We start from the raw sequence: 15,660 nt of genomic DNA, 5'->3' as shown, positions 1-15,660 counted from the left end.
TTTCTGCTCTTTTGCACACCAACCTGTACATGACCATTTATCACTCCAGTGTTAATCAGCAAAATGTGTATTATTCGCCTACCTTCTCATGCCTTTTGCACACAATGTATATAGACTCTCTTTTTTTCTACTGTGTTATTGACTTGTTAATTGTTTACTCCATGTGTAACTTCATAAAACACGTGCCATGGAATTAGTACGTCAGAAATCTCTCCCAACGACTTTGACACGACTGTCGATTTACTGGTCCTTAAATGAAAGTGGTATACTTTTTTACTTAGCACAATTTTATTCAACCAATTTTGGTCTTTAATGCAGGGCCGACAGACAAGTTCCTTACTTTTTCCCCTTTTCCCTCTTCCATTTTTTGCAGCACTGCTGCAATTAGTTGGTTGTAATTTTGGGTACAGCAGACAGGGTAGTCTAGTGGTTAGAGCGTTGGACTAGTAACCGGAAGGCTGCAAGTTCAAACCCCTGAGTTGACAAGGTACAAATCTGTTGTTCTGCCCCTGAACAGGCAGTTAACCCACTGTTCCTAGGCCGTCATTGAAAATAAGAATTTGTTCTTAACTGACTTGCCTAGTTAAAAAAAAGGTGAAAAAATTATTTAGGTGCCTTTTGGCAAACTCCAATCGGGCTGTCATGTGCCTTTTACTGAGGAGCGGCTTCCGTCTGGCCACTCTACCATAAAGGCTTTCAACAAAGTACTGAGTAAAGGGTCTGAATACTTGTAAATGTGATATTTCAGTTTTTAATTTGTAACTCTCTGTAACCTGTTATTGCTTTGTCATTATAGGGTATTGTGTGTAGATTCATGAGGGGGAAAAAAGTCATTTAATACATTTTAGAATAAGGTTGTAATGTAACAAAATGTGGAAAAGGTCAAGGGGTCTGAATACTTTCTGAATGCACTGTAAATATAGTAATACTACAGTATTTAGGCAATATTATTCTAGAGTATTTTTTCATGTGGGTTACCTGTAAATGTTCAACATGTTTGAACTAAGACCACAATGGAAATACACTGAAAGCTGCAATATAACTTTTTGGGTGTTCCGACCAAATGTACATAGATCTGTCATTCTCATTGAAAGCCAGTCTAAGAAGCGGTAGATATGTTCTATGTGCTCTATTTCTATGCTTCCCATGCTTAAGTTTAGTTTTTGCATGTTTTACTTTTGGTTTTGTACAAACGGCGTGAAACAGATGAAAATACTGGTAATTGTTTTGTTTTTTTTGAAGACATTTCACGGCGGTTGAGGGGGTACAATGATTCTCAACACTCTGAGGGATTTTGTTTTGTATATTATATTATTATTGGATATAGAAAATATACTTCACAGCGGTTTAGGTGGTACTATACTTGCTTGTTTTGTCACAAAACTGAAATTAGGCAAACTATTAGATTTTTAGCAACCATGAAATGGAGGAGAGATTTCTGCATAGTAACATCTTTAAAACTTTTTTGTGTTAATCTCAACAAATGTATAAATGAATTGTATTCACATTTATGGTTGTATTGTGTTTTTAAACACTCAAATACAATGAATCAATCAAGGTATACTACCGTGTGGGGTAGAATATTCTACAGTACACTATAAAACTCTATATTAAGCACTACGCAATCAAGGGGGCATCGAGGGGGCTTCGAGGGGGCATCGAGGGGGCATCGAGGGGACACCCCAAAGACAGCACATTCAAATAAAAACAGCATCGACAAATCTAGCAGTAAAGCATCCCAATCGATCAAAATCATTCTAACGTGAGCACTGTGAGATCGAGGGATACTGGTGTGTAGAATTCGACAATATACAACGACATTATATAGTACATTGCTTTCAGATATTGTTATTCCACACTACAACCTGAATTTAAAATGGATGCCACATTTTGTTGGGCTACAGCCTGAATTCAAAATGGATTCAATTATTTGTTTTGTGTCACTAGCCTACACACAATACCCCATAATGATAAAGTGGAATTATGTTTTTCAAATTTTTTACTAATGAATAAAAAAATCAAACGCTGAAATGTATTGAGTCAAAAAGTATTCAACCCCTTTGTGTTGGCAATCCTAAATAAGTTCCGGAGTAAAAATGTGTGTAACAAGTCACATAACTAACTGACTCTAATAGTTTAACATGATTTTTGAATTACTTTCTCATCTCTGTACCCCACACATACAATTATCTGTAAAGTCCCTCAGTCAATCAGTGAATTTAAAACACAGACTCAACCACAAATACCATGGAGGTTTACCAATGCCTCGAAAAGGATGGCACCGATTGGTAGATGGGTGAAAATAAAGTAGCAGACATTGAATATCCCTTTGAGCATGGTGAAGTTATTATTACACTTTGGATGGTGTATCAATACACCCAGTCACTACAAAGATAGACGTCCTTCCTAGCTCAGTTGAGAGGAAGGAAACCGCTCAGGGATTTCACCATGAGGCGAATAGGGACTTTAAAAGGGCTCCCGAGACGCGCAGCGGTCTAAGGCACTGCATCTCAGTGATAGAGGCATCACTACAGGTCCTGGTTTGATTCCAGGCTGTATCACAACCAGCCGTGATTGGTAGTCCAATAGGGCGGCTCACAATTGGCCCAGTGTCGTCCGGGTTTGGCCTGGGTAGGCCGTCATTGTAAATAAGATTTTGTTTTAACTGACTTGCCTAGTTAAATAAAGGTTAAATCAAATAAAAAATAAAAAAAATTTAAAACACAAGGCCAAATCTACACTGGAGTTGCTTACAAAGAAGGCAGTGCATGTTCACGAGTTACAGTTTAGACTTAAATCTGCTTGAAAATCTATGGTAAGACCTGAAAACGGTTGCCTAGCAATGATCAACAACTAATTTGACAGAGCTTGAAGATTTTTTTAAAGAATAATGTGCAAATCATGCACCATCCAGGTGTGGAAAGCTCTTAGAAACGTACCCAGAAAGACTCACATCTGTAATCGCTGCCAAAAGTGCTTCTACAAATTACTGACTCAGGGGTGTGAATACTTATGTAAATGCGATTCATTTTCAATAGATTTGCAAAAAAGTCTGAAAACATATTTTCACTTCGTTATTATTGGGTATTGTGTGTAGATGGGTGAGAGAAAAAAAATATAAATTGAAAACGTTTTAAATTCAGGCTGTAACACAACAAAATATTGGAAGAGGTGAGGGGTATGAATGCTTTCTGAAGGCAGTGGAAGCACTACACCGTCGAGGGATTCTACAGTGTGAAGGACTCTACAGGATACGACAGTTAACCTCAGAATTCTACATATAGTACTATAGTAAACTGAAGTATGTTGTTGTGTGGGTTTGCCCAATCCCAAATTGCTCCATATGCCCTACATAACTGTGAAGATCTGATTGGACAGCTGTTAGTGATGGTGTCAGTGATTGGCCATTTGGAAGCTCCAACATATTGCTTTCTACCTGCTACTGTTATTCCTACCCTCTCAGATCTCTAACAAACAAGTACACGTTTACCCAAACATACACACCCATCCTCACGTACCTTGACAGAGTAGGCCAGTGATATGGTGACAGCGAGCGGCAGGCCCTCAGGTACAGCCACCACCAACACAGTCACTCCGATGATGAAGAACTTGACAAAGTACTGGACATAGACTGGAGTACACTCTGCTAGCCACACACGATCTGGAAACATCAACTTATTAAATATTATGTTATTATTACTATATACAGAGCATTCTGAAAGTTTTCAGACCCCTTGACTTTCTATACATTTTGTTAAATTACAGCCTATTCTAAAAATTATAAAATATTTGTTTCACATCAATCTACACACAATAACCCATAATGACATCACAATAACCCATAATGACATCACAATAATCCATAATGACATCACAACAACCCATAATGACATCACAATAACCCATAATGACATCACAATAACCCATAATGACATCACAATAATCCATAATGACATCACAACAACCCATAATGACATCACAATAACCCATAATGACATCACAACAACCCATAATGACAAAGTGAAAACAGATTTTTAGATCATTAAAAATAAAACCAGAAAGGAGGTGACCAAAAACCCGATAGTAACAGAGATCTTCTGTGGAGATGGGAGAACCTTCCAGAAGGACAACCAACTCTGCAGCACTCCACCAATCAGGCCTTTATGGTAGAGTGACCAGACAGAAGCCATTCCTCAGTAAAAGGCACATGACAGCCCGCTTGGTGTTTGCCAAAAGGCACCTAAAGGACTCTGACCATGAGAAACAAGATTCTCTGGTCTGATGAAACCAAGATTGAACTCTTTGGCCTGAATGCGAAGCGTCACGTCTGGAGGAAACCTGGCACCATTCCTACGGTGAAGCATGGTGGTGGCAGCATCATGCTGTGGGGATGTGTTTCAGCGCAGAGACTGGGAGACTAGTCAGGATCAAGGGAAAGATGAATGGAGCAAAGTACCGAGAGGTCCTTGATGAAAACCTGCTCCAGAGCATTCAGAACCTCAGCCTGGGGGCAAAGGTTCACCTACCTGGAAGCCAGTGGAGAGTGCGAAGGAGTGGGGTGACATGAAAGAACTTGGGAAGGTTGAACACCAGGCGGGCTACGGCATTCTGGATAATCTGCAGAGTTTTGATGGCACAAGCGGGATGCCAAGCCAACAGCGAGTTGCAGGAGTCCAGACAGGACTGGTTCCTGTGTGAGGTAGGGTCGTACTCTACGGATGTTCCTCTTCCTATGTGAGGTAGGGTCGTACTCTACAGATGTCGTAGAGAATGAATCTGCAGGAGCGGGTCACTGGCTTGATGTTTGCAGAGAACTACAGGGTGTTGTCCAGGGCCACACAGGGTTCTTTGCACTCTGGGAGGAGGACAATGTGGAGCTGTCAACCGTGATGGAGAGGTCTTTGAGAGGGCCGGTCTTCCCCGGGAGGAAGAGTTGCTCCGTCTTGTTGACCTTGAGGTGGCTGGCCAACGTCCAAGCTGAGACCTCTGCCAGGCCACCTGGGTGTCAGAAGGGGGAAGGAGAAAAGTAGTTGAGTGTCATCCAAATAGCAGTGATAGAAGAGACCATGTGAGGATTAGGCGGAGCTGAGTGACTTGGTCTATAAAGAGTAGAGGAGAGGTTCATCCTCATAGCAGTGATAGGAGAGACCATGTGAGGATATGACGGAGCTGAGTGACTTGGTGTAGAGAGAGAAGAGGAGAGGTCCATCCTCATAGCAGTGATAGGAGAGACCATGTGAGGATATGACGGAGCTGAGTGACTTGGTCTATAGAGAGGAGAGGTCCATCCTCATAGAAGTGATAGGAGAGACCATGTGAGGATATGACCAGTGACTTGGTCTATAGAGAGTAGAGGTCCATCCTCATAGCAGTGATAGGAGAGACAATGTGAGGATATGACAGAGCTGAGTGACTTGGTGTAGAGAGAGTAGAGGAGAGGTCCATCCTCATAGCAGTGATAGGAGAGACCATGTGAGGATATGACGGAGCTGAGTGACTTGGTCTATAGAGAGAAGAGGAGAGGGACTAGAACCGAGCCCTTGGGAGAGTACATGAGCCCTTGGGAGAGTACATGGTGCAGACAGATGAGAGCGGCCTGCCACGTAGAAGGTATATAATAATATAATATTATAATGATGAGAGAACTACATGAGTTTTGTATTTTGAATTTCCTGGTCGCATATTTAGATTTGTGGTTGCAACTATGATTCGAGTGTAATTGTATTTTTCAAGCTTGTATCATGAGGAGTGAAAGATTTAACAAAAGCCATAAAACGAAGTCATTTGACGTTTGAATACATTCAATAAGCTTTGCATCATTTATTTTCAGAATTATTACAAGTCCATTTACGTGCATGAATATTCTGATGTTAATCTAAAATACACTTGCAGATTTTGAAGCTGCACACGCTTGGAGTTCTGTCACTATTGTCACGTTACCAAGAGATTCTAACAAAATGTTTTTAGAAAAGTTTAGTAAGTTTGTAGAAAGAGATTTGCAATTAAAAAATGAATTTGTGACTCCTGATCAATCATTTCCATCTGTCAAAAACACATTCGCCTAAACATTGGCTGGATTGTTCCATCAATCAAATCTCAGGAAGTAGCTACCCACATGGGCAATAGAGGACGAGATAAATGAAAATAAAACGATCTACTTGAACGTAATCGCCTCGTTTCTCTGTGTAAATAGATTTTTTTGTGAAGTCATGACTGTAGTTTTCTTATCATGTGAAATATAATTGTACATTTCAGAGGAACTCCAGACCAGCCATTGACAGCAACTATTGGGCTCCTGAGTGGCGCATCTCAGTACAAACGGAGTACCTGGTTCGAATCCAGGCTGCACCACATTGGGAGTCCCCATAGGTTGGTGCACAATTGGCCCAGGTTTGGCTGGGGTAGGCCTATGTTATGTAACTGATGTGAAATGGCTAGCTAGTTAGCGGGGTGCGCGCTAATAGCATTTCAATCGGTGACGTCACTCTCTGAGACTTTGAAGTAGTTGTCCCCCTTGCTCTGCAAGGGGCGAGATGGGTAACGATGCTTCGTCAGTTGTCGATGTGTGCAGAGAGGGTCCCTAGTTCGAGCCCAGGTAGGGGCGAGGAGAGGGTCCCTAGTTCGAGCCCAGGTAGGGGCGTGGAGAGGGTCCCTAGTTCGAGCCCAGGTAGGGGCGAGGAGAGGGACGGAAGCAATACTGTTACATCTACACTACCTTTCAAAAGTTTAGGGCCACTTAGAAATGTCCTGGTTTTCCATGAAAACATGCAAAATGAATAGGAAATATAGTCTTGAAAAATAATGATTTTGAATTGAAATAATATTTGTGTCCTTCAAACTTTGCTTTCGTCAAAGAATCCTCCATTTGCAACAATTATAGAAAGTTGCAGACCTTTGGCATTCAAGTTGTCAATTTGTTGAGCTAATCTGAAGAGATTTCACCCCATGCTTCCTGAGGCACCTCCCACAAGTTGGATTGGATTGGATTGATGGGCACTTATACGGACGGTCAAGCTGCTCCCACAACAGCTCAATAGGGTTGAGATCCGGTGACTGTGCTGGCCACTCCATTATAGACAGAATACAAGCTGACTGCTTCTTCCCTAAATAGTTATTGCATAGTTTGGAGCTGTGCTTTGGGTCATTGTCCTGTTGTAGGAGGAAATTGGCTCCAATTGGCTCCAAATTGGCTCCGTCCACAGGGTATGGCATGGCATTGCAAAATGGAGTGATAGCCTTCCTTCTTTAAGATCCCTTTTACCCTGTACAAATCTCCCACTTTACCACCACCAAAGCACCCATTGACCATCACATTGCCTCCACCATGCTTGGCAGATGGCGTCAAGCACTCCTCCAGCATCTTTTCATTTTTTCTGCATCTCACAAATGTTTTTCTTTGTGATCCGAACACCTCAAACTTAGATTTGTCTGTCCATGACACTTTTTTCCAATCTTCCGTTGAGGTGTTATTTTGCCAATCTTTTATTTGTATTGGCCAGTCTGAGATATGGCTTTTTCTTTGCAACTCGGAGTCTCGGAGTCGCCTCTTCACTGTTGACGTTGAGACTGGTCTTTTGTGGGTACTATTTAATGAAGCTGCCAGTTGAGGACTTGTGAGGCATCTGTTTCTCAAACTAGACACTAATGTACTTGTCCTCTTGCTCAGTTAAGCACTGGGGCCTCCCACCACTCTTTCTATTCTGGTTAGGGCCAGTTTGTGCTGTTCTGTGAAGGGAGCAGTACAGGGCGTTGTACGAGATCTTCAGTTTCTTGGAAATTTCTCACCTTCATTTCTCAGAACAAGAATAGACTGATGAGTTTCAGAAGAAAGGTTGTAATTGAACCCACACATGCTGATGTTCCAGATACTCAACTAGTCTAAAGAAGGCCAGTTTTCTTGCTTCTTTAATCAGAACAACAATGTTCAGCTGTGCTAACATAATTGCTAAAGATTTTTCTAATGATCAATTAGCCTTTTAAATGTTAAACTTGGATTAGCTAACACAACGTGCCATTGGAACACAGGAGTGATGGTTGCTGATAATGGGACTCTGTACACCTATGTAGATATTCCATTAAAAATCAGCCGTTTCCAGCTACAATAGTCATTTACAACATTAACAATATCTACACTGTATTTCTGATCAATTTGATGTTATTTTAATGGACAAAAAAATAGCTTTTCTTTCAAAAACAAGGACACTTTTGAACACTTGTCAAACTACTTCCTGTTCATTGATTAATTGGTGACTGAAAGAAGTTAGAAAGAAAAATGGACCTTATAATTTCACAGCAAATAGGCTTTTGGTTGGTATCATTTTCTGATGTGCACATACGTATTTATTTAACTAGGCAAGTCAGTTACAAATTCTTATTTACAATGACTGCCTACCCGGGCCAAACCCTAACCCAGACGACGCTGGGCCAATTGTGCACCGCCCTGTGGTACTCCCAATCACAGCCAGTTGTGATACAGCCGGGAATCAAATCCGGGTTTGTAGGGACTTCTCTGCCTTAGACCACTGCACCACTCGGGAGCCCAGCGGTCTAAGGCACTGGTTTTTCATGTTTTTGTTGTCATTCCATTTCAGGTGTAGAGGGAGTCAGATCACTAGAAAGCAAAGTAAATACTAACACGTCTTTGGTGATGAAAGGGACATCTATTTATTGTCATCTCGCCTGGATGGTGACATCTTCAAGCAGCCTGCCTGAATACTGGGGCCTGGATGGTGACATCTTCAAGCAGCCTGCCTGAATACTGGGGCCTGGATGGTGACATCTTCAAGCAGCCTGCCTGAATACTGGGGCCTGGATGGTGACATCTTCAAGCAGCCTGCCTGAATACTAGGGCCTGGATGGTGACATTTTCAAGCAGCCTGCCTGAATACTAGGGCCTGGATGGTGACATCTTCAAGCAGCCTGCCTGAATACTAGGGCCTGGATGGTGACATCTTCAAGCAGCCTGCCTGAATACTAGGGCCTGGATGGTGACATCTTCAAGCAGCCTGCCTGAATACTAGGGCCTGGATGGTGACATCTTCAAGCAGCCTGCCTGAATACTAGGGCCTGGATGGTGACATCTTCAAGCAGCCTGCCTGAATACTAGGGCCTGGATGGTGACATCTTCAAGCAGCCTGCCTGAATACTAGGGCCTGGATGGTGACATCTTCAAGCAGCCTGCCTGAATACTAGGGCCTTCATTAGGACCGTCCCTTTGCTTACAGCAAGAGTCACATTTAACATGTACTGTATATGTTATCACTCAAAGAAACTGCTACAAACACTACAACTGACTTATAATATATTCACTTGTCTCTGGCTGCGTTGAGACAGGCAGCCCAATTCTGATATTCTTTCCACTAACTGGTATTTTGACCAATCACATCAGATCGTTTTTTCAGTGCTGATTGATTCTGAGAGCTTCTTGAACCATAAGCTTGCAGTGTTTTCTGCCTGTGGTCTGATGTTTAAGTTATCTTAGTCGTTTAGTAAAAATGAAAAGACCAACAGGCCATGAAAAAGTTATGTTTTGTAACCTATTAAAGTAAAATAAAAACATGAGTAGTTTATACAAAACTTTATTGCATTTGGTGGTCATCCCCCAAATGTGACCATTTACAGCCTTGATAGTTGCATCCTTCCTCTGGGAACTGTCTGCTGACAGGGTGGCAGGTTCGTTGATGTGCTGCTCTAGAGTTCCACAGCCCAGCAGACTCACCTAGAGGTCAAGGGGTGGACATGTTAGTTTTTTATAAAAGTCTGGGAGTGCGTCAAGTATATTACAACCAGCGGAGCTTACTTCTCTGTGCTGTGGAGAGATCGCAGGTAGGTGGTCAGATGGCTGTGGAGGTTCTTGGAATATTCTGCCTCTGTAGCACCTGTAAAGAGATGGATAGAGGTACTGAATGCTAAGTCATGCATATACAGTGGGGCAAAAAAGTATTTAGTCAGCCACCAATTGTGCAAGTTCTCCCACTTAAAAAGATGAGAGAGGCCTGTAATTTTTATCATAGGTACACTTCAACTATGACAGACAAAATGAGAAGAAAAAAAATCCAGAAAATCACATTGTAGGATTTTTAATGAATTTATTTGCAAATTATGGTGGAAAATAAGTATTTGGTCAAGTATATAACAATACTTTGTTATATACCCTTTGTTGGCAATGACAGAGGTCAAACGTTTTCTGTAAGTCTTCACAAGGTTTTCACACACTGTTGCTGGTATTTTGGCCCATTCTTCCATGCAGATCTCCTCTAGAGCAGTGATGTTTTGGGGCTGTTGCTGTGCAACACGGACTTTCAACTCCCTCCAAAGATTTTCTATGGGGTTGAGATCTGGAGACTGGCTAGGCCACTCCAGGACCTTGAAATGCTTCTTACGAAGCCACTCCTTCGTTGCCCGGGCGGTGTGTTTGGGATCATTGTCATGCTGAAAGACCCAGCCACGTTTCATCTTCAATGCCCTTGCTGAAGGAAGGAGGTTTTCACTCAAAATCTCACGATACATGGCCCCATTCATTCTTTCCTTTACACGGATCCGTCGTCCTGGTCCCTTTGCAGAAAAACAGCCCCAAAGCATGATGTTTCCACCCCCATGCTTCACAGTAGGTATGGTGTTCTTTGGATGCAACTCAGCATTCTTTTTCCTCCAAACACGACGAGTTGAGTTTTTACCAAAAACTTATATTTTGGTTTCATCTGACCATATGACATTCTCCCAATCTTCTTCTGGATCATCCAAATGCGCTCTAGCAAACTTCAGACGGGCCTGGACATGAACTGGCTTAAGCCGGGGGACACGTCTGGCACTGCAGGATTTGAGTCCCTGGCGGCGTAGTGTGTTACTGATGGTAGGCTTTGTTACTCTGGTCCCAGCTCTCTGCAGGTCATTCACTAGGTCCCCCCGTGTGGTTCTGGGATTTTTGCTCACCGTTCTTGTGATCATTTTGACCCCATGGGGTGAGATCTTGCGTAGAGCCCCAGATCGAGGGAGATTATCAGTGGTCTTGTATGTCTTCCATTTCCTAATAATTGCTCCCACAGTTGATTTCTTCAAACCAAGCTGCTTACCTATTGCAGATTCGGTCTTCCCAGCCTGGTGCAGGTCTACAATTTTGTTTCTGGTGTCCTTTGACAGCTCTTTGGTCTTGGTCATAGTGGAGTTTGGAGTGTGACTGTTTGAGGTTGTGGACAGGTGTCTTTTATACTGATAACAAGTTCAAACAGGTGCCATTAATACAGGTAACGAGTGGAGGACAGAGGAGCCTCTTAAAAAAGAGAGCCAGAAATCTCGCTTGTTTGTAGGTGACCAAATATTTATTTTCCACCATAATTTGCAAATAAATTCATTAAAAATCCTACAATGTGATTTTCAGGATTTTTTTTCTCATTTTGTCTGTCATAGTTGAAGTGTACCTATGATGAAAATTACAGCCCTCTCTCATCTTTTTAAGTTGGAGAACTTGCACAATTGGGGGCTGACTAAATACTATTTTGCCCCACTGTGTGTGTGTGTGTGTGTGTGTGTGTGTGTGTGTGTGTATATATATATATATATATATATTTTTTTACATACAATGAGATGCAAAAGTATTGGGACAGTGATTTTTTTTGTTGTTTTGGATTTATACTCCAGCACTTTGAAATTATACAATGACTCAGGTTAAAGTGCAGACTGTCATCTTTAATATGAGGGTATTTTAATCCATATCAGGTGAACCGTTTAGAAATTACAGCACTTTTTGTACATAGTCCCCGCCATTTTAGGGGACCAAAATTATTGGGAAAATTCACTTGTGTATTAAAGTATTAGAATGTTAAGTATTTTTATTTGTGCGTCTAACTTTCCCATTCATCATTATTCACGATTCATTCAGAATTATCCATAATCATACTAGCATCCCATAATCATGCTAGCATCAAATAATCATGCTAGCATCCCATAATCATGCTAGCATCCCATAATCATGCTAGCATCCCATAATCATGCTAGCATCCCATAATCATGCTAGCATCAAATAATCATGCTAGCATCCCATAATCATGCTAGCATCCCATAATCATGCTAGCATCCCATAATCATGCTAGCATCAAATAATCATGCTAGCATCCCATAATCCTGCTAGCATCCCATAATCATGCTAGCATCAAATAATCATGCTAGCATCCCATAATCCTGCTAGCATCCCATAATCATGCTAGCATCCCATAATCCTGCTAGCATCCCATAATCATGCTAGCATCCCATAATCATGCTAGCATCCCATAATCATGCTAGCATCCCATAATCATGCTAGCATCCCATAATCATGCTAGCATCCCATAATCATGCTAGCATCCCATAATCATGCTAGCATCCCATAATCATGCTAGCATCCCATAATCATGCTAGCATCCCATAATCCTGCTAGCATCCCATAATCATGCTAGCATCAAATAATCATGCTAGCATCCCATAATCCTGCTAGCATCCCATAATCATGCTAGCATCCCATAATCCTGCTAGCATCCCATAATCATGCTAGCATCCCATAATCATGCTAGCATCCCATAATCATGCTAGCATCCCATAATCATGCTAGCATCCCATAATCATGCTAGCATCCCATAATCATGCTAGCATCCCATAATCATGCTAGCATCCCATAATCATGCTAGCATCCCATAATCATGCTAGCATCAAATAATCATGCTAGCATCCCATAATCATGCTAGCATCCCATAATCATGCTAGCATCCCATAATCATGCTAGCATCAAATAATCATGCTAGCATCCCATAATCCTGCTAGCATCCCATAATCATGCTAGCATCAAATAATCATGCTAGCATCCCATAATCCTGCTAGCATCCCATAATCCTGCTAGCATCCCATAATCCTGCTAGCATCCCATAATCCTGCTAGCATCCCATAATCATGCTAGCATCCCAATGAATGTAGAAGTGTTTAGAACCATTCTATTGTTGTTTACAATAAAAAAGTGACTCCAAAAGTGCAATACATTATTTACATTCAATTAAATCTAACTTGGAAAAAAAAAAAAAAAAAACTTGCCACAGTTTAGTCCCCTGGGACAGAAATCACCCATGTCTGTGTTATTGAATGAGCTTCCCAAGTTACAAGTTTGGGTACAAGTCTGCATGATAGAATTAGATCCACACATTATTCTCCATCTAACCTTGTGAATAAACTCCATGGTGTTTTACCTGGTGTCTGTCTGGGTGTTGGGGATGTGCTTCAACCTGAGTAAAAGAGGAGAGAGGGGGAAGAAATTAATCTCACTGCTCAAATTGCAGTGCTGGTTCAAGTTGCTGGGAACCACAACTACCTTAAATGTGCCATCATTTTTTAAAACAATTTTACATATAAACTTGATCAAGTTGTCCCCATTTACTTTTAACTAGCTAGTCTATTTGCTGTGAAATTGAGAATGCAACTGTTTCAGTCACCAACTAACTAATCAATAAACTGGCAGTGGAATTAAGTAGTTTGACAAGTGTTCAAAAGTCAGTAACAAGTCTTTAAAATATAGAGAGCAAATATATTGTTTTTTTTCTAGAAACTTAGCTACAATGCAGTGATGATAGTGGGAGTTAACTAGCTTGCTTTCCCTACATTTTCAATTTAGCAAGACATCTATCTAGCTAACCGCATTTACTGTACAGCAGCGTTATCAATCTGATGGTTAACTAGCAAATATATCTGTTTTCTAAAGCAGTCTGATAAAGCTATGATGAATGTCAGAGGCCAGCTTGTATTGGTTGGTCTGGAGTTCATCTGAAATGTACATTTATATTTCACATGATAAGCGAACTACTGTCATGCCTTTTCACAAAAAAAAATTGATATACAAGCGGATAAAAAGAGACGTTTACCTTCAAGTAGCTTGTTTTGGTTTGATTTACCTCATCCTCTTTTGCTCATGTGGGTAGCTACTTCCTGAGATTTAAATTGATGGAACATTCCAGCCAATGGTTAGATGTCTGTGGTTTTGGCAGAGGAAACGGATTGGTCAGGAGTAAAAGGTCCTGCCCCCAGAACTGCTCAAATACAATCTCTATTTGCGAATCTCTGTCTGCAAATTTACAAAACTTTCTACAAGTTTACGAATCTCTTGGTAACGTGACGACAGTGACAGAACCCCGAGCGCATGTAGATTCGATATCAGTAAGTGTCAGTCATTTTTGATTCACAGAAAAATATTCATACTTGTTAATTGATTTATAATAATTCTGAAAATAGATTATGCTAATCTTATTTAATGTATTCAAATGTCAAATTACAAGTTGTTAAATCTTTCACTCATCAGGATACAAGTGTGCAAAATTAAATTGCATATTTACGAATCGTAGATGCAACCAATAATCTCAATGTGTGACAACGAAAAACAAAATAAAAACTCATATAGTTCTGTTATCATTAGAATCCCATATTCCAAGAGTGTGCAGAGTCTGAGACTGCGGAGAGGAGGATTTGATAGAGCCTGAGACGCCCAGCCCTGAGACTGCGGAGAGGAGGATTTGATAGAGCCTGAGAAGCCCAGCCCTGAGAGGGTGGAGAGGAGGATCTGATAGAGCCTGAGACGCCCAGCCCTGAGAGGGTGGAGAGGAGGATCTGATAGAGCCTGAGACGCCCAGCCCTGAGAGGGTGGAGAGGAGGATCTGATAGAGCCTGAGACGCCCAGCCCTGAGAGGGTGGAGAGGAGGATCTGATAGAGCCTGAGACGCCCAGCCCTGAGAGGGTGGAGAGGAGGATCTGATAGATCCTGAGACACCCAGCCCTGAGACTGCCGAGAGGAGGATCTGATGGCGTCGAAGGCAGCGGATAGATCTAGGAGGATGAGAACAGAGGAGAGAGTCAGTTTTGGCAGTGAGCAGAGCCTCCGTGACACAAAAGAGAGCAGTCTCGGTTGAGTGATCCGTCTTGAAACCTGACTGGTTAGGGTAAAGAAGATCATTCTGAGAGAGATAACGAGAAAGTTTGTCAGAGACAGCACACTCAAGTGTTTTGAAAAGAAAGAAAAGAAGGATACCGGTCTGTAGATTTTGACATCCGAGGGATTGAGTGTTGGTTTCTTGAGAAGGACTCTGGACATTTTGAAGTCAGAGGGGACGCAGCCAGTGGTCAGGGATGAGTTGATGAGGGAAGTGAGGAAGGGGAGAAGGTCTCCAGAGATGGTCCGGAGAAGGGAGGAGGGGTTGAGGTCGAGCGGGCAGGTTGTTGGGTGGCCGGACCTCACTAGTCACAGAATTTAATCTAGAGAAAGTGGAGAACGTGGTCAAGGCGTGGGGTAGTTATGTGTGAGTGGGACCAGTGGACGCAATAGGCGGAGTGAATGAGGAGCGGGTGGAAAGTGTCTTGGATGATAAGTCCTCCGAAAGTTTAGTTTTCCTCCATTTTTCCTCTGCTGCCCGCAGCCCTGTTCTGTCAGCTCGCAAGGGGTCACTCAGCCACAGAGCAGGCGGGGAGGGTCAAGCCGACCGGCAGGAATGGGGACAATGTCATAGGATGCAGAAAGGGACGAGAGTAGGGTCGAAGATACATAATCAGGAGACAGGAGGGAGAAGAATTTAGCAGAAGGGACAAATGATAGGATAGAGGAAGGGAGAGAGAGGGAATCTGGGTAGGGGCTGAGTGGTTAGAGTTTGAGGAGAGGGA

The 15,660-nt window shown here is 42.0% G+C and overlaps 1 protein-coding gene and 1 long non-coding RNA gene across 3 annotated transcripts in view; both read right to left on the bottom strand.

Moving 5' to 3' along the window:
- Positions 1-15,660, bottom strand: part of LOC110515266 (plasma membrane calcium-transporting ATPase 2) — a 158,518-nt gene that overhangs the window by 66,836 nt on the left and 76,022 nt on the right. For both annotated transcript variants that reach the window (XM_090204070.1, XM_090204071.1), the window contains exon 11: positions 3,519-3,661. In XM_090204070.1, coding sequence (XP_090060196.1) covers positions 3,519-3,661 — 143 coding nt within the window. The remainder of the gene's footprint in view (positions 1-3,518; positions 3,662-15,660) is intronic.
- LOC110519365 (uncharacterized) lies at positions 9,563-13,939 on the bottom strand. The gene is made up of 4 exons (XR_002472824.3): positions 13,878-13,939; positions 13,209-13,244; positions 9,800-9,878; positions 9,563-9,718 (listed from the first exon to the last, which is right to left on the bottom strand). It is a non-coding gene; the product is annotated as an uncharacterized LOC110519365 (long non-coding RNA).

Source organism: Oncorhynchus mykiss, chromosome 16 (assembly GCF_057628025.1).
Source record: "Oncorhynchus mykiss isolate SJ-2025 chromosome 16, ASM5762802v1, whole genome shotgun sequence".
Lineage (NCBI taxonomy): Eukaryota > Metazoa > Chordata > Actinopteri > Salmoniformes > Salmonidae > Oncorhynchus > Oncorhynchus mykiss.
Note: the sequence above shows the minus strand (reverse complement) of the source record. Positions and strands in the feature narration are given on the sequence as shown.